The 18923-nt window shown below is 55.2% G+C and overlaps 6 protein-coding genes across 6 annotated transcripts; 4 read left to right on the forward strand and 2 right to left on the reverse strand.

Moving 5' to 3' along the window:
• Positions 1 to 673: 673 nt before the first annotated feature.
• Positions 674 to 5358, forward strand: G6M90_00g064490 (uncharacterized protein; the record flags this gene model as incomplete). Its single annotated transcript, XM_014684608.1, has 2 exons — positions 674 to 4866; positions 4929 to 5358. The coding sequence occupies 2 exons, from the start codon at positions 674 to 676 to the stop codon at positions 5356 to 5358; spliced, it is 4623 nt and encodes a 1540-aa protein (XP_014540094.1).
• A 2450-nt stretch (positions 5359 to 7808) lies between these two features.
• fleA_0 (Fucose-specific lectin) lies at positions 7809 to 9084 on the forward strand (the record flags this gene model as incomplete). Its single annotated transcript, XM_014684607.1, has 4 exons — positions 7809 to 8090; positions 8276 to 8417; positions 8512 to 8611; positions 8697 to 9084. The coding sequence occupies 4 exons, from the start codon at positions 7809 to 7811 to the stop codon at positions 9082 to 9084; spliced, it is 912 nt and encodes a 303-aa protein (XP_014540093.1).
• Positions 9085 to 12021: 2937 nt separating this feature from the next.
• On the reverse strand, positions 12022 to 13149 carry G6M90_00g064510 (uncharacterized protein; the record flags this gene model as incomplete). Its single annotated transcript, XM_014684606.2, has 1 exon — positions 12022 to 13149. One exon carries the CDS (start codon positions 13147 to 13149, stop codon positions 12022 to 12024), a length of 1128 nt encoding a protein of 375 aa, XP_014540092.2.
• A 944-nt stretch (positions 13150 to 14093) lies between these two features.
• G6M90_00g064520 (uncharacterized protein) lies at positions 14094 to 14653 on the forward strand (the record flags this gene model as incomplete). Its single annotated transcript, XM_066130779.1, has 2 exons — positions 14094 to 14310; positions 14358 to 14653. 2 exons carry the CDS (start codon positions 14094 to 14096, stop codon positions 14651 to 14653), a joined length of 513 nt encoding a protein of 170 aa, XP_065986674.1.
• A 523-nt stretch (positions 14654 to 15176) lies between these two features.
• On the forward strand, positions 15177 to 15527 carry G6M90_00g064530 (uncharacterized protein; the record flags this gene model as incomplete). Its single annotated transcript, XM_014684605.1, has 1 exon — positions 15177 to 15527. One exon carries the CDS (start codon positions 15177 to 15179, stop codon positions 15525 to 15527), a length of 351 nt encoding a protein of 116 aa, XP_014540091.1.
• A 509-nt stretch (positions 15528 to 16036) lies between these two features.
• het-6_6 (Heterokaryon incompatibility protein 6, OR allele) lies at positions 16037 to 17827 on the reverse strand (the record flags this gene model as incomplete). Its single annotated transcript, XM_014684604.1, has 1 exon — positions 16037 to 17827. One exon carries the CDS (start codon positions 17825 to 17827, stop codon positions 16037 to 16039), a length of 1791 nt encoding a protein of 596 aa, XP_014540090.1.
• Positions 17828 to 18923: the final 1096 nt, after the last annotated feature.

An 18923-nucleotide genomic window follows, 5' to 3' on the forward strand; every position in this document is an offset into this window, starting at 1 on the left:
ACTACGCACTCCGTACGGAGTAGTATTGTCATTTATTGTCATTCACCAGCCACTACGGCGTTCCTTGCCAATTGATTGGTTGGTTCATGGGCCAGGAGGAGCAGATCCGTTGAGATGGACCAACATTGAACCGACCACTGGCAGCCGCGCCACTTCCTCCATCGGCTCTGGCCACGCAAGTGTCCCTGGCTGAGCCTGACAAACTGGGGCGCCACGGGGCAATGCAGACCGGAAGGGTCAACATGGCAGGGACCCGTTGACATTTGCAGCCATGGCTGTCACTGATGTCGCTGTGACCGAAACCCGCACGTGTGGGCATCGACTCTTGGACATCCCGCCCGAGTCTTGAACGAATTGCGATGGTGTTTCTTGCGCTGACAACATCTTGCGTCCTGCCACGGTCTTGTTTTCCCCTTCTTCTTCTTCTTCTTCTTTAGCTCTGCCTTCGCACGACCGCTGCATTTGTTTTTGCCATTCAATCTTTCTCTTCTCCAGCGGCCTGCGTTTTCCCCTTGATCTCTTCCCATTCGAAGTCTTTGCCCGGTTGGACTGTTAGCGAAATCCCTTACTTTTTTGCGAATTCCTCCTGCGAGCATCAATTGCTTTTCCCAGTTCAACAAACATGCAGCTCGTCACGTCTCAACACTGAGACACTGTTGCATTTTGAAGCACAATGGCACCCGTACAACCGCCCAGCCGAAATAGCGGCACATTGGCGCACCACGACGGCAACGGCGACGGCGACCACGACCACGGTGCCTCTCATGCTACACCCGTCGTGGCACACGAGCGCGGCAACGATAGCTATTCGACGAATCTGACCAGACAGGCGGCCCCGAGGAGAGCGAATTCCGACCCCTCGAACCCCAGCGGTGTTGTGCGAGCTGTGTCTTTTTCGGGACCGGCGTCGAATAACCGGCCATTGGTGGACTCGACGAGTCGGAATGATCAGCATGTACTACTTACCATTCCCTCAAGAGATGCCGTGACCGAGATGGGGTCGTCCTTTGGCGACACTCGTGATCGCACAGACAAGACTGCCCATGTCTCAATTACAAGCCCTGCCAATGACAAGGCTACCCAGACCTTGAGAGACTCCATCCGGCGATTCAGGCCAGGCAAGAACAGGAAGGACAAGGCGAACAAGGCATTGCGAAACGCCTCATGGAAGGATGCCTTCAAGGTCTCCCTCGCTAGTACATATCAGAAACTGATCATGGAGGGCGTATTACGGAGGAAGCCGTTGCGCCCGAGCAACGATGGCCGTCATATTCCCCTGAATCCGTCAGATGCGCTGATTGACGAGCGAAGCCAGCGTCCGTACGTCAGCAACTTCATTCGATCTAGTCGGTATACCGCGTACGATTTTGTGCCTAAGCAGCTGCTGTTCCAGTTCAGCAAATTGGGTAATTTTTATTTTTTGGTCATGGGTGTCTTGCAGATGGTTCCTGGCTTGAGCACCGTGGGACGGTGGACGACGATAGTACCCTTGTCAATCTTTGTCGCTTTTAGCATGCTCAAGGAGGGATATGATGATTATAGAAGGTATCAGCTGGACAAGTCGGAGAATCGCAGCGAAACTTGGGTTTTGAACCGCGGACAAGGAGGTAGTACCACGGAGAAGGATGCGACGCAAACCGAGGTACGCGCCGCAACTGGTGATGCCGACCTCGAGAGCGGCGTGCGTGACATGAGCCCTCGAGACTGGTTGTGCATGCAGTGGCAACATGTCAAGGTTGGTGATGTGGTGAGATTGAGACGAAATGATGGCGTGCCTGCGGATATGATTTTGCTGCATGCCACGGGGCCTAATGGCGTTGCATACATTGAGACAATGGCTCTAGATGGCGAGACGAATCTCAAGAGTAAGCAGGCCTGTCCTCTGCTGGCAGAGCGGTGCAGCACGCTGGACGGGATCAGGTCGACCACGGCTTCAATTGTTTCGGAAGACCCCAACATTGACTTGTACAGCTATGATGGTCGAGCTACAGTCGGAGACGAAACACTGCCGCTGTCGTTGAACAACGTCGTCTACCGCGGATCGATTCTTCGCAACACTGCCGAAGTGATTGGCATCGTGGTTAATTCGGGAGAGGAGTGCAAGATTCGCATGAATGCCAATAAGAATGTCACTGCCAAGAAGCCCGCCATGCAGACCATGATCAACAAAATGGTACTCTTCCAGATTGTCATTGTACTCATGCTTGCTGCGGGACTAACCATTGGCTACTCGCTGTGGAAGAAGAATATCCAGGACCTATCGTTCTACCTAGTTACCACAGGCCAGTGGACTGCCAGCGTCCCCTTTAAGGAAATCTTTTTCGGCTACCTCATCATGTTCAACACACTCATCCCGCTGTCTTTATACATCAGCATGGAAATCATCAAGATCGGCCAGCTTATCCTGCTGCAGGACGTCGACATGTACGATCCCGTGACGGACACTCCCATGGTGGCCAATACGACCACCATTCTGGAAAATCTGGGCCAAGTGAGCTATGTATTTTCGGACAAGACGGGCACATTGACCGAAAATGTCATGCGGTTCCGCAAGATGAGCGTTGCGGGTGTGGCTTTCCTTCACGACATGGATGTACAACGCGATGAGGATGTGAAGCAGAAGAAGATTGAGGCGGCCGCGTCGTGGAGTTGTCGCAGCAAAGGCAATCAGACGCAGCAGACTCCGCCTGTGTCGCCGCACAAGACCAAGTTCTTTCATCGGGATGAAGATGATATTCTGGAAGAAGAAGAAGACGAGGAGGACGATGGTAGTGGACCAGTGCCCCCCAGGAGAACTGGCTCCTTTGCAAGCGCCTCACACTGGAAATCGACGGTTCGCCCGAATGAGGAACCAGAGGTCAAGACGGAGGATATGTTGGACTATGTCCGCCGACATCCAAATACCGTCTTCTCTCGCAAGGTCAAGCACTTTTTGCTCTGTATTGCTTTATGTCACACCTGCTTGCCCGAGAAACGGGACGACGGTGAATTTTCGTTTCAGGCTGCTTCCCCAGATGAGTTGGCCCTGGTAGAAGCTGCTCGCGACATGGGGTGGCTGTTAGTTGATCGCCCTGCGAAGACGATCAAGTTGCAGACAAATGATGACAGGGGTGTGGTTCAGGTCGAGTCGTACCAGGTGCTGGACGTGATTGAATTCAGCAGCAAGAGGAAGAGAATGTCCATCATTATCAGAATGCCCAACGGTCGCATTTGCGTCTTTTGCAAAGGTGCCGATAACGTCATTACTTCGCGACTCAAATTGAGCCATTTAGCTGAACAAAAGGCAAAGGACATTAGCCGACGGGCTAGTGTGCGCAAGACATTCGAACAGGACAAGGCCCGAACGCGAATGAGCATGGCCAGTGGAAGGGGTACGCCGAGAACGAGTTTTGCCTTGAAGCGAGGTGAATCGATCGATCGGTTGGAGGGACTTCGACGCAGCATTGGTAGACTGTCGACCGATGCCAACAGACTTTCCTACTCGGAGGGCGTTGGCTCTCGGATGGCTAGACGACAAGCCGAGGAACCGGGAACGCCTCGAGGTTCGTTGGATGTGTTGCGCGCCAGACGACTGAGTCTGAACCCGGTGTCGTCGGTTGAGGACGTTGACCATCGAATTGACGAGTCCGTCGCCAGCAACGAGGCGGCTGTTTTCGAGCATTGCTTCCAGCATATCGAAGATTTTGCGACGGAAGGTTTGCGGACATTGCTGTACGCGTATCGGTACATCGAGGAGGATGTTTACGCCTCTTGGAAGCAATTGTACCGCGAGGCAGAGACTAGTCTTGTCAACCGTCAGGAGCTGGTTGAACAGGCTGGCGAGATGATTGAGCAAAAGTTTGAGCTTGCTGGCGCCACAGCCATTGAAGACAAATTGCAAGACGGGGTGCCCGAGACCATTGACAAGCTGCGACGGGCCAATATCAAGGTCTGGATGCTGACGGGCGACAAGCGCGAGACAGCAGTCAACATTGGCCACTCGGCCCGCGTGTGCAAGCCGTTTTCCGAAATCTACATCCTCGACGGCAGCAGAGGTAACCTCCAAGACGTCATGACTTCCACCCTCAACGACGTCTGCCGTGGCATGGTCCCGCACTCTGTCGTCGTGGTCGACGGCCAAACCCTGGCCACCATCGACGCATCCGACGACCTCGCCGTCCTCTTTTACGACCTCGTCCTCCGCGTCGACTCGGTCATCTGCTGCCGCGCCTCACCCTCCCAAAAGGCTCAACTCGTCACGTCGATCCGCCGCTTCGTCCCATCCTCAATGACCCTCGCCATCGGCGACGGTGCCAACGACATTGGCATGATACAATCCTCCCATGTCGGCATTGGCATATCGGGCCGCGAAGGCCTCCAAGCCTCACGTATATCCGATTACTCCATCGCGCAGTTTCGCTTCCTCCAGCAGCTGCTGTTCGTCCACGGCCGCTGGAACTACCTCCGCACAGGAAAATACGTCCTCGCCACCTTTTGGAAAGAAATCCTCTTCTTCTTGGTCCAGGCGCACTTCCAGCGGTTTAATGGGTACTCGGGCACCTCGCTCTTTGAGTCGTGGAGTCTAACTGTATTCAATAGCCTGTTCACCTCACTGCCGGTAATCTTATTGGGCATCTTTGAAAAGGACCTCAGCGCGGAAACGCTGCTCGCTGTGCCGGAGCTGTACACGTTTGGACAGCAGAACAGGGGGTTCAACATTCGGCAGTACTTTGGCTGGATGTTCATGGGCGTCGCGGGCAGCTTTGTCATTTACTACTTGACGCTCGGCGAGTTTTGGAGTGCACTTTTCACGGCGGACACTAGCCTGTACGCCATGGGGGCGGTGTGCTTTACGGTTGGCGTCATCTTCATCAACATTAAGCTATTGTTAGTCTCTCTGTCTCCCCCCCGCGCCTTTTTTGTTTTAGTCTGAACTAACGCGACGGCAGGATCCTCGAGCTACACTCCAAAACGGTCATCACCTTTGGTGGCTTCATCATCTCCATTGCTGGCTGGTTCCTCTGGTGTCTCTTCCTGTCGGGCATGTACCCCCAAAGGGTGGGCAAGGACATGGTCCGCCGCGGCTTCATCGACAACTTTGGCCGCCAGGTTTCGTGGTGGACGACGCTGCTCGTGGCGCTCGCTACGCTCGTCATCATGGACCTGGTGGTCCAGGGCGTGCGGAGGGTGTACTGGCCGACGGACCAGGACCTCATGCAGCGCATTGAAAAGGACGCGAGTGCGAGGCAGGCGCTGCGCGAACATGCGGCTCTGCAGGAGGCGGGCGTTGAGGATGATGATGTCGAGTTGCAGGACTTGATTATGCGCCGGGGACGGGGGAGCGTGGCTGCCGAGGATGGGCGAGAAGACACGCGGTGAGTGCGGTACATTTGTATAGAGCGAAGAAGGTTACATGTTGTTGGGACCGCTGTTTAGGGCGGGAGGGAGTACTGGCTGGCTGTTGGCGTTTTTGGGGCTTGATACCAGGTATATATAGCATGGCGTATTTAGTATAGTTACCGAGAATTGGATATTTTTCTTCTTCTACTCAAGTCCTCTCACGACGAGACTGTCTCCTCATCCTCCTGCTGGACGCCGGGTTCGGTGAGCAAAACGCTACGGTGGCTCGTGAGTCGTTCCTCGTCATTGCCCCCGTCCCCAGGTGCTGGTGACACTTGTGGTTGGGTTTAGACCAAGGCGTTTCCGAGACTAAATATCTCCTCTCCCATACATCCACGTAGACTGATGACGAGGAGGATATGCTCATTTATATAACGCATTGGGGAGCTTCGTACCCCTGCGCCCTCCATTTTAAATGCGACGCCGCGATTTTCTCCCGGTGTCGCCAGATGCAGTTGCAACCATTGGGCGGCGGGCTCTTGCGCCTCGCGCTTTTGTTCTTGCTCGAAGTACCACACTGCTTGAAGTTGATCTCTGCACGTTGTGGCTGTAAAGTGTTGCTTTTCTGGGGAATACCTTTTTGGCGCCGTCAGCTCTACTGACTAATTGAGGTTGTGGACTCCCTCTGTTTATTACGTTTTTTATTTGTTCGACTTGTATAAATAAATGCTGGTGTGAGAACTGCGTCGGGTATCAATACGATATGCCTGGCTGTTCCTAAGCTGTAGTTTTCGCTTACGAGTGCTCGTTTTGATATTAGTAACTCGGGTGACCACGAACTAAATATAGCCCTAACGATTTATACACAATCTTGGTCTTTTATAGCAAGATGTATGGCAACTAGTAGTGCTTATAAATGTTTCATTATATTGATGTTTGAGAAATATTCTTTCCATCCCACAAACCATGTCATTGCGTCTCGGAGATGGAGTTTCGCCTCTGAATAAATATCTACAGCAAAGAGGCTTCAGTGAGCCATTTGTAATCTCTGTTCTGGAGTTTGTCTGTGACAGAAGCTTCCCACATGCCTTGGAGCGTGGTAAATCATTACGAGTCTTCCCCAGTGACCATGGCTCTGGTGACCGACAGCACTTCGGCAGCCCCCGCATATAGGAGTGCTGTCTGGGGCTGAGGATATGCAGAATAATCTGTAAAAGGCATAGATTACCCAAGGACAGGATGGTGCCGCGTCAAAATGTCCGAGTGTTGCGTTGGCAGTGTTGTGCTTTACAAGTGTTGATGCCCAAAACTGTGGGCTGAACTTGTAAATGGCAGCTCTTTGTTGCTTTCTAAGTGTGCTGGCGAAGACAGCAATTTGTCTCATGGACGATCAGGCACACGGTGTTGATTTGATTCGGGCCTACCAGGGGCAGTGCTTGTACGAATACCGGGACTGGCTGAAGAAGAGAATACTTGATAGCAATTTGTATTATAGCGAATAAAAGCAACGTTGAAAGTAAAAGTAGCATAGTTATGCACTAGATTATGGCTAGATTTGGCTTGAATATACAAACTACTATATCAAGCACTGATTTGAGACGGCAAGAGCAATACTGTGCTTGTATCGTAGCCTCTTACACTATTTACGGTGAGCAATACAAATTTGCCTACCTGGTGGCGTAGAGTGATTTGGGGCTGGGCACGTACTTTTGTCTCTGACTGTATATATGAGGTTTACCAAGACATTGCATCTTTTCCTGGAGGGTTGGTAACGCTTTACGAGAGCTGTTCTCCCAGATGTAAACAAGGTCCCCGATGGATATGCCATGGCTAAACATGAACGGCATACAAGGGGGGATAATTACCTCGCAACAAGCATCCTATGTTCTTTTCTGTGACAAAAAGACACGAGCTGCATCAAATTACCTTTCAAAAAGCCCGGGGATGGTGTTTTACACCGCTACAAAATCAACGGCAAATGCCTCACAGTCTCGGACAGCGGAATGGTTGCAACCCTATAAAGCTGCACGCCACCTACGCCGTTGTCTCTTCCCCTCCTGATGCCCAAAGATTTCCATTCCGTCTCGTGTTTCATTCAATGCAGGGCTCGCTGATGCGACTGAGGGCTCTCTGTCTGCTTGGGTCCGGCTGCAGCTATTCACTCACCGGGACACAAGATGAATGGGGAGCTGGACGGCACGCCGAGAGCGCCAACTGCAACCATGCTGCATTATTCCCTCCCCCGCGAAACCGGGCCTCGAACACACCGAGACAGCCCGTGGATACAGAATGTGTCGTCACGGTTGCGGGGAAATAAGCTTGTCGTTGGGCTACATGTATAAAATTCGCCCATTCTTCCTCCGCTCGGCACGGTTTACTTGCACAGCTCCATTCGCAACTTCACTCAACACTTTGACCCAAAGGCGAGACCTTTAAACTCTTGTTCAAGCTTCCATTGAAAACACTCTTCACCCGTCAGCCTAGTCAACATGCCTGCTGAAATCAATGACATTGCTATGCGCGCCTCCGTGGCTGCCATTAACAAGGGCTCCAGCATCCGCGTCTATGAGTCGGATGTATTTGGTGGAATCCGGGAGGCAATGTACGAGGGCAAATGGACTGGTGGCGGTAGCCGCAACGTCATCGCCAAGGGCAAGATTGGCTCTCCCGTCGCCGCAACCTCTCTTGGCCTGGACTTTATCCGCGTCTATTACATCGGCGAGGACAACAAGGCCAAGGAGATTTGCTACGACAAGAACGGCAAGCATTGGGTACGTACTCTGCCCGGCTTCCCACTGCCTCTGTCGTCCCCTTTTTCGGGGAGCCCCGAAACGTTGTAGAGAGTCGAGGCTTGGTGGTCGACTTCTCAGCCGGTCCTTCTACGACGGGATATGGCAGTATTTTGCTATATCCACGCCTTCCACAAAACACATTGACTGACTTCTGGCGTGGACAGTACGACGGGGCTCTGAACAACAGGTTCAAGTTGGCGCCTTACTCTGGCTTGGCTGCCATGTTCCTCGAAACATCCGAGGATCTCAAAATGATCCGCCTCTATGGCCAGCTCGAGGACGACAACCACATCCAGGAATACTGCTGTAAGTCGCACTCCGGGGGACGGGCCATCAGAGCCAATGGCTCTTATACTGCGGACAAGTGAAATCGTGCTCACTCTGGATGAAACTCGAACAGATGACACCAAGCATGGCTGGACTGTCGGCGCCAACCTCGGCGAGGCCATTCCCGGCTCCTCCATCGCAGTCGCCACCTGGGGCACGTCACACAATATCCGGTACGTTGAATACAGCTTGCCCTGGACCCGAGCCGCCGAGCTGCGCTTCTCTCTTCCCCCGACTAACAAACGCCACGGCGTACAGCGTCTACATGCAGGACACGAGCCTCAACATTGTCGAAAAGGTCTACGACGGCTCGCGCTGGCAGACGGGCGGTCTGCACGTCAAGGATGCCACGCCTCGCGCCGCACTGGGCGTCACGTCGTGGATGGAGCACAGCAACGTGTCGATCCGCCTGTACTACGGCTCCGGCTCCCCGGGCAACGTCATCAAGGAGAAGGGCTGGGATCACAGCACGGGCTGGTACGACGGCGACTTCGCGCAGGGCTCTATTCCTGCGTCCCACGTCGCTGCCATCCCCAAGCCCGTGCTGCGCGTGTACATCCAGAACGGGACAAAGTTCACGGCTGTGACGGAGTTTGCATGGGAGGGCAGCTGGAAGGTCGGCCAGCAGGCTCTGCCCCCGGCCTAAGCGGCCCCGTGTATTGCTTGCCCGGGGTTTGCGTATCACGGCCACGGGCGGGATGGTAGACGGAGAGCTGGTTGATCATGCTGGGCGGATGCTTGGTGTGCACAGTCTGCAGCACTATGGATGGAACGACTGCTTGGTCCTCGAGGCAAATGGTTGTTCCAGAATGTGTAGTGTCATGAGATTCCAGTCGTTGAATAAGAACCAGTGATTCGCGCCTTATATTTCCCGTGACTCTAGCAAAACACCAAGAAGGCGTATGAGACAGGAAAAGACGGAGCTTCTGGGATAGCAAGGCAGCCTTTGGAAATGAATAGTACTCATACGATAGGTGATTGCTACCATCCCTGTAGAGCTGGTAGGCCAGTAGAGCGGTTCTTCTCATCAACCCCCGTGCTTATCCGTCGATTTACTCTCCTCCCATCACCACTCGCATGCGTGATCAATCTATCTGCTCCGTAAGAAGAAACGTATAGAAAGCGCACGCTCCCGGGTCCCAACGCGCTCCCTGTGATATTCCCTCGACTCCAAGATTCCATGACCCTTTGTCCCTCCTTCCAATCACAAATATGCCGCAGCTGGTATGTTTCTCTTCTCTCCCCCTCGTCAACAGATGGGCTGATATTGATCGCTCCCGCTCCGTGGCTGCCCAATATTACCCCTCTCTGCGCGGTGAGGAGGGCAAGACGGCTCCCAACTTCAAGCATGGAACTGGGGTGCGCATTCGCAAACACGACGTTCAAGCCAACTTGCCAACTTTCGCGGCACGTCTTGTTCAAGCCACCTTGCTAACTTGCGCAAGAGTTGCAGAGCACATGCATGGTTGAGGCCTGTATACGACCCAGGAGTCTCGAGCCCGGGATGGCTCACTGCCATTGGTGAGAGTCATGCATGCGCAAGTGCCCGATTCAAACGAAAACAAAAGCCTAATGCATGCTTCGGACAAGGGCCAAAGGCAGTTGCCGTCTAGGCTGTTGCCGCAACTTAATGGGCTAGAGTCATCTTCCACAAAGACCGACGACGGAAACTATACTGAGCCTCTGCTATGGTGGAGTGTGCTGCTTTCGCTTTCAAAGTCGGCTCCTGAGAGGCTTCAAGATGTGAATTCAGGTCAACGGCAGGCTGAATATAGACAACATGGTTTGAAATTTCTTGGTTAGAAGGGTCTGGCGACGGTTGGGTTCCGTTAAAGACGAGAGCGGGGGAAGGCAGGATATCCGACGACACAGGTCAAGCGACTATGGTGTGGGCATTCCGTTGTGGTCTCGGTTAAGATGCTAAGGCTCGAAAATAGACAGATGACGTGGATAACCTTGGTTCTGGAGTCGACGCAAGAGCCAGTATTGTCATGGCATGCTTGCCGACGGGAGAGATCAGGGGCCTGGGAGAGGATTTTTGTGTCATCTAGATCTTCTCTCGCTCCCCAAACCCTTAGCAAGCTATTCTTGCTTGCCAACCGCGTCTCGGAATTCCGCCTAAAAGATTGCCTCTTTGGGCTGGGTCGTGTGTGCCTTGGGAACCTCGTTCTTTGGAGGAGGGCAAGGCAGAATCTTTTATGAGTAACTACGTCAAGGAAGAAGAAAGTTATCTGGGGTTTATAATGGACGCTGGATGGGCACTATGTGACCTATCGTCTACCTAGTATTTTATACGTACCATGTGCTTCAAATTAAACTTATCTTGGGCGTTTTGACCGGGCATTTGGTGGTGCTTGTTCCGACTTCGTAAATGACATGGAGCAGCAAACGGCCCTACAGTCGTCATTATCAAGCTCTTAGCGGCCAGAAGGGACTTTATACCCACCCCACTCAAGCCCAGGGAACTAGTAGTAACTTATAATGGAAACTGACAAGGTGTAGTCTGAGCTGAAAGTGTGTTCATGGAACCACTTTCATCTACAGTGGAAGGCAAAAAAGTATTTAACCAGATCACGCACAGGCTATCGCGCTTTATAATATAATACGATACAGTAGATTACAAGTTGAATTCTAGCCCAGCATGAGCAAAAGAGTATAATGTGAAGCCATAATGAGTATTAGTAAATGGGGACTATCCTATGATATTGCTGGCCGTTGATACGAAACAGAAATGTAGAGCTGCCACACGGATGTTACACGAGGGCTATAATATCAAGACCTGGAGCATACGGCTTACCGACTTCTTACATAAATTGATCTCTTTGGGTTATGTAGGCTTTGAGCAAACCGGACTTTGATACCAAAGACTGTTATCAGATGAATTGAGTCATCACTCCAAGTCCTTTGTTGATCCCTTGTCACAAGAGGCTTGTTACACGGAAATCGCCTGTTACACAAGGGCTACGGTCACGGGATTAAGGCAGAAGGCCCTCACTGACTTCTTGTATTTAAAGACGTCTTTGGCGACCGAGGCCTTGAGGAAAACAAAGGACCTTTGATACCAAAGACTGTTATTAGATGAATTGAGCTATTGCTCCAAGCCCTCTTCGAGGCCTTGTCACAAGGCTAGATAAAGAAGCCTGATATAAATTTATTACTAGCTATAAATAATAATCAAGAGAGCAGAAGAGGCTATATGAGGCCTTATCCCAGGAATTGTGTGTAAAGATATAGCACTAAATGCAACTATAAGCTCAAAATCAAGAAAGGAGAAGAGATAATCTTAAATACTAGATAATAATACCACTACTACTTGAACATATAATAATATAAAGAAAAAATGCAACCCTAAACTTGATCGCACGCAGCATATTATAGCGTATTCTTTACTAACTATACATATATATATCAAGTTGTTTGTTTTATACTATCGTTATTACCAGTCATAAGTACTGAAATGTAGAGGGGAGAAAGGACGCCCATACCCAACTACTCGGCACGCCCTGCAATATAACATTGTCACCACAACCTATAACTACAAGACAACGGAGGCGACACGAGATGCCACCTCCCTGATCCTCTGCTAGCACTCATCATCGCCAACACCGCCATCGACCCGAACCAAGACCTTGCCCCTCGCATGCCGCCCGCCCAGCTTCTCATAGGCCTTGTCGGCGTCGGCAAACGCCCACACACTGTCCCTCACCACCCTGAGCTCGCCCCTGGCCAGCATGCCCACGATGCTCTCGCGGTCCTCCCGCGTAGGCGACATCATGGACGCGCCCTTCCACGGCCGGCCCACGCCGCCGAGCCACCTGGCGACGGGCCACCACTCGTTCAGCTTCATCTGCACGACGGCGCGCAGAAAGTCGGGCACCCCAAAGGACGGCGGCTTGATGCCCACGGAGCAGTAGACGCCCTCGGGGACGAGGTACGACGGCGAGCGGGCATACAGCGCCTGGAAGCCGAGCGTGTCGACGACGGCGTCAAAGGGCGCCGAGGCAAAGGCGGCGCCGAGGTGGGCGGCCAGGTCGGCGTGCAGCGTGTAGTCGACCACGTCGTCGGCGCCCAGGCCTCGCACCGTGTCCGCGTTGGCGCCGCTGCACACGCCGACGACGCGGCCGGCGGCGCCGACGGCCTTGCGCGCCATCTGCACGACCATGGTGCCGATGCCGCCGCTCGCGGCGACGACGAGCACCCCCTGGCCCGGCTTGAGCGCGGCGTCGGCGACCAGCTGCGCGGCCGTCATGCCCGTCAGCAGGCAGCCGGCGGCGTCGGCGAAGCTCACGTTGTCGGGCTTGCGGACGGCGTACTTGGCGGGGATGGCGACGTACTCAGCCAGCGCGCCGGTGCCCGTGGCCAGGGCGTGCGAGGCCGGCAGCATGGCGACCACCTTGTCGCCCCGGGCGAAGCGGGAGCTGGCGGCGTCGGCGTCCGGGTGCCACACGTCGGCGACGGTGCCGCTGAGGTCCATCTCGGGCGTGCAGGTGTCGGCGCGCAGAAGGGCCGGGATCAGCGTCATTTGGAAGATGGCGCCGACGTTGAGCCCGGCAAAGGCCACCTTGACGAGGATCCATTCCTCGGGGGTGGGCGAGTCGCGCGGCAGCGGGAGACGGGGCGGCAGGGTTGGCGCTGGGCCGGACGTGAATGCGAGAACGGACGAAGGCGGGCCGCGCGCCGTGAAGGTCCAAAGGCGGTGGTGGGATGTCATGATGAGGGGTTCTTTGGTGTTGAGGATGCTTTTGTTGCTGGAGGCGGCCCTGGGGTGCCGGATTTTGGGTGCCCAAGGGCGGAGTAGTAATTTCTGTGTTTTACACTCGCTTTTTTAGACGGGAGACGTCAAGTCGGCAGCTTCGTCCTGCACCTGAACATGGTGTTGAGCGTCGTTATTTGTGTCTCGAGGCTTGCCAACGTCGCCCCACACAGCTGAACACGGGGTTCATGCCTGGCGCTCTCCAAACCAATAGTCCTGCGCGGCGTCAACTTGAAATCTGGCCTTTTGTATCGGGACTTGTGTGCCAGATTGTATGTCTCTGGCGTGTTCCAATATTACGTTGATGTGGTGGGTGGACAAGGAATGCGACGCCGTTTGTGGATCAAAAGAAGGTTATTCCGGCTATCGGGTGGTGCCGAGGATCGGCCACTTTCTGTCTTTTCCTTTCCTTTGCTGCAGAATGCTGATGAGTCGCAGATGAGTTGGCCGGAATGTCACTGGCGTTGCTGTCATGGTCTGAGTCTGGGATCTCGTTGACGAGTTGATGCGGCTGATGTCGTTGACTTTGACTTCAACAGACATGACAGATAGTAATTTAGCCCCACCCGAGGTGGGTTAGGGTTAGGGTTCCGCTTCAGTAAGGCTTGGCGAGAACCACACCCGCGGGACGGCGTCAAAATCATGATCGAGATATCTGGAGCCTCGACTGATTTCTTGGACTAGCGACACCAACATCTTCACCAACGCATCAACGCATCATTGCCACCTTTCGCCATTATGCAACCATCCCACTTGAGCAGCCAGAGGTCGCTGCAGTCGCTCTGCAGCTACGACTCCAGGGTAGCCAGGTTTAATGCGTTATGCTGGCCCGTAAACCACCTCGAATGAAACGAAGCATTGCCGCTCGTCTTGCAGTTGAGTCTTGCCGGCAAAACATCACGATGCCATCACCCTCAGATCTACTCTTCAAACATGATCCCCTTTCCACCCCATCTAGCATACACCTCCTCGAAAGACTGAACCCTTCTCCTGACGGAAACCTCTGCTTCTCCCTCGTCGCAAAAGACCTCGACGACACCACGAGCCCACCTCACATCTGCCTCTCGTATACCTGGGACACAACGCCCTCCATTACGCCGCCGACCAGGGCCAGCTGGAGTGTGTCAAGGTGCTGCTCAGGTGTGGGTGCAGGAGCAACAAGCAAGGCAACCTCCCCGCGGATTTGGCGACAGAAAAAGGCCATGACGCCGTTGCCGCTTTTATTAAAGCCGCGCAGGCGGGGGAGACAGAAGAAGAGCAAGGGACGGCCAGCCTCGCCGTAGCCTCAGGACGTGTGCCGAGACCCATGGTCTGGGCCGACGCCATTTGCATCAATCAGGAAGATGTAGTCGAGAAGAGCACCCAGGCGGCCATGATGGATCGGGTATACTCGAATGCCATGTATACGCTTGCCTGCCTGGGACCGTCAGACGACCACTCCAGCAGGGGGATTCAAGTTTGAAACACTCTGTCGACGCATCTCGCCGCGTTGAAAGGCGCCGTCATTGAGCCCCTTTCCGGCAAGGACAAGGGAAAACATGACGTACATCTCGGAACGGGACTGGGCAAGCCCGGCCTCTCTCTACCAACGACAATGGCTCCGCCGCGACTGGATCATCCAAGTGGCCGTTCTCCCCGGCGCACTGCTCATGTGAATCGGTGACCAGTCTCTATCCTGGCGGGACTTGGGCCAAGTTTCGGAAGCCATTCGATACAAAGAAGCGAGCCTGGGCTCGTCGCTATCATCTCGATTTATCCCTTCAGGAGACCCAGCCGTGTCCGTTGTGTGAAACATGGCAGAGGTGTCGAAATGGCGACGCTTTAAAAATTCAGCTAGCCGAGTGGCAGGGGCGGCGGCGGCGACGACGCCGCCAGGAGTCGCGATCGAGGTTCACGCTGAAGCATCTGGTGTACAACTTTTGGACTTTTGTAGCGTCCGACCCCCCGGGACAAGGTGTTCGCCTACTACGGCCTGCTGAACCTGTATGCTGCGGAGCGGCAGCGGACCGACTACGGCAGGTCTCGCGGGGATTTACACCGCGGCAACGAGGGACCTCATCCGGGGCGAGGCATCTCTAGCCGCCTTGTCGAGCTGCATCTACCCGCTTCACTGGAGGAAACACCTTCCGTACTGGGTGCCGGACTACAGCGTCGCGGTGGCGAACCCTGTCCCCCGCAGCTTTTGCGCGGACAGGGCGCTGGAGTACGTCCCGCCCGAGACGACGCCCGACGACGCGACGAGCAGCCTGCTCCGTGTACGGGGGTACTTTATCGGCCGCGCCTCGGCCGTCGGCGGGCGTTCTGGCACGAGGGCCCAACGAGAAGCTCGCGTTTGACCCGTCGTGGCTGAAGCTACCGCTGTCGCTGCGAGGCAAGGGCGGCTACCTACCCGGCGCTGGTGATGGCCGTGCCGGGAGGTCTTTGTTTATGGGGGCCGCGAATGTCAGTGGTTTGATGCATGGGGAGGTGGTGCCTCTGTTGAGGAGTGGCGTGGGAGAACTTGAGCTTGTTTGATAGATGGAATAGATACATGCCCATCCATTCATCTATATGTATGTATACATGTATTTTTACCCGCGTCTTTGCATAGATGTACATCGGCCTTTATATACAGCAGTCTATATACACATATCTAGTACATTTAGAGTTCCTCCCGTAGCTTCTCTAGGTATAGTCTTGCTGCTAAAATATAAGCCACATGATCCTCTCGTCTATTAATAAAGCTTACTTGTATATATTGAGCATGTTTTGCACATCTATACCGACAGGTATATGTATGTGCGTGCGTACGTGTCAGAGTAGATATACACCAACGCCGTATACAAGGCCCATATTATACAGCCACCTACTGCACTTGCAGTGTCTCCAGCAATGTCTCCAGCCGCTCATCATGGTTCCCGAAAATCAAGGCGTACAGGGTCCTCGCGTCCATCATCAAGTCCAGCTTATACGACATGTGGACGCTGCCGTCGTCGAAGCCCCCGTCGGCCAGGACGTCCCTGACAGTCAGGGCGGTGCCGCAAATGTGCATCCTCACGTCGTTGGAGTGGTCCTCGGGGGCCGGGCGCACGACGACCCTCTTCATGGGGTGGCCGTCGACGCGGCAGACGAGGTCGCCCTGCCGCGTGTCGGGCGGCACAAACGCCAGCTTGTAGGGCGTCTGGTCCCACGGGGCCGAGGACATCTTGAGCATGGCCAGCCGGGGCTCGTCGGGGGTGGCCGTCTCGTGAGCCCAGGCGCCCTGCAGGCCCGGCGGCGGGCCCGGCGAGCGGCGGTGCATAAACGGCCAGTAGGCGCCGTACATCTCGGGCCCGTGGAAGACGACCCTGTGGTTCTGGAAGCCCGAGAGGGCGACGAGGCGGCCGTCCGGGCTGTCGAGGATGCGGCGCATCAGGCCGTCGTTTTCCATGTGCGCGCTGTCCAGGTCGCCGCGGTACAGGCGCTGCAGCTCGGCCTCCCAGGCGTCGACGAGGTCGAGCGACGAGAGCAGCTCGCTGGCCGAGGGGCCCAGCGACACGACGACGCCGTAGACCTCGGCGAAGAAGGACAGCGCCGAGAGGGCCAGCGGTCCCGCGGGCGCCCGGCCGTGCGAGTCGTGGAAGGACTCGTCGCCCGCGTCGTTGCGCAGCTGGACGACGCCGCCGACGGAGCCCAGCGCGGCCTCGCCGCCCAGGAGGTCGCGCACGAGGCGGCAGAAGCGGACGCGCGCGTCGCAGTCGGACGGCAGCAGCTCGTGGCGGCTCATGAAGTGCATCGTGTCGCACCACACCTCGAGCAGCGTCTTGCTGTAGTCCATGGGGAACCCGCGGCCGTCGGTGGACAGCCCGACGAGCCCGTAGATCTTGTCCCGGGGGTCCTTGGACAAGGCCGAGGCGTGGCTTTCGAGGAGCTGGCGCAGCGAGCAGCTGCCGTCGTACTTGTGCCTCCGGAGCCGGTCCAGACGCAGGGGACCTACACCGTCGTCTTGGTCGGCCCCGTTGTGCCGCCGGATCCACGAGATGAAGGCGTCCCATTCGGCGGGCTCGCGGCCGAAGCAGAGGTGAATTCGTCGCGCCTTACCAATTTCCTGCAATATCCACACGCGCTGCCAGTAGGCGTCGGCCATGACCCTGTCTCTGATGTCGGCGTTGGGCTCGGCGCCCGGCGAGTCGGGCCCCAGGTCGATGGGCAGGTTAATGTATCGGCCGCCCAGCCACACGAGCGTCGACTCGGCGCGCGCGTAGATGTGCGGCATGATGCGCAGCTGGCTGCTGCGCTCGGGGGTGTCTCTCTGGTTGATGCAGATGGCGTCGATCCAGAGGGCCGCCTGGCGCGCGTGGGTGCGGAAGTACTGCAGCGCCTCGAACAGGTTGGCCGTCACGTACAGTTCCGCGCCGTCGACGACGATGCTGCACCGGCAAGACTCATCGCCCCAGCGGTACGAGAGCGTTTCGTACCGCGGGCGGCGCGCAAAGGTTGTGGTCTGCAGCTGGCATGAGAGGAGCCCGTCGGGCGTCAGCTCCGGGTCGATGGTGACGAGGCGAATGCCGTCGGCCGCGGCCTCCAACGGGCGGCTTGCGTATGGTTCATCGATGCGCGATGGTGACGATGCGTGTGCAGAGATGGTTGTTGGCGAGGACAACACGGTCATGGCCATGGTCCCCCCCCTTTTGGCTGACGAGGAGGTTAACGACGGGACGATTTTGGCCGAGAGGTGACGTCGGGGGATCGAAGCCAGGGTCCGGCCCGTCGGCGGGTGGTGCACTAAGCCAAAATCGGACGAGATGGGTTAGGGTTACGGTCAAAGGCCAACCTCGTCTTGCTAGCTTGCAGAAGGGACCTTGGATTTTCAATCAACCTCTTCCTACCCCTACCTGTTTTTTTAGCGATGCATACCTCACTCACTCCCGCCATAAGCTCGATCCGCGTAACCATTCTAGCTCACTGGTGACTCAAGTCGGCCGCGATGCCGCCGGCGGAGCGAGGGCTTTGCGTAAACCCATGTCTTCTCAAGAGAAAAGAAATACAACAGGACCACATCTTGTCCCCCATGATTCGTCGCCCATCTCTACTCTGTCGGCTGTGCGATATGAGATATGAGATGCGTGATTCTTGGGGCGCTTGTTCTCGTCAGATGGGATCGACGGTGAGATGGCGTGTGTGTGACGTTTAGCAGACAGGTCACAGCAACAGCCAAGGCGATTTGTGACGACCTTCAGCCCCCTACATGTCATCTTTGGATTTGTGGCCTAGGTGACGCTGGGTACTCCGTACTGTGGTGCGCCTTTTACTTGATCCAAGACAAAGTGTCTCGCCGTCGCATCATGCCATGGCGAGTCCCTTGGGCTCCGACAACACAGCCATCCACAACACAACCGCTACATATGTGCACGTTGACGGCCAAGGCGCCGGCCACTGGTCCCATGCACAATCATGAAGATGGGAAGTGAAGTGCTAAACGTGCAGCGTCTTATTCTGCATAACTACTGTGCTACACAACATGATGGCGGTAGGTAGGGATAAAGAGAGACTCTTGATTTCTTACATGAAAGAGCGGAATAATGCTAAAACTGATACTCTGAAACTCTGCTGCCTGGTATATGAAATCATCCTTTGCTTCCCCTGAATGACTGACTTAATATCCGCCACTAGCAGAGAGCAAGTTCCTCGTCATTGAGGCCAAACACTTTCCACATGGTTCGCCCATCGTCACTCACTCGCACAGCTGCAGTATTCTGCACAGGAGATGTGAA

Source organism: Metarhizium brunneum, chromosome 3 (assembly GCF_013426205.1).
Source record: "Metarhizium brunneum chromosome 3, complete sequence".
NCBI lineage: Eukaryota > Fungi > Ascomycota > Sordariomycetes > Hypocreales > Clavicipitaceae > Metarhizium > Metarhizium brunneum.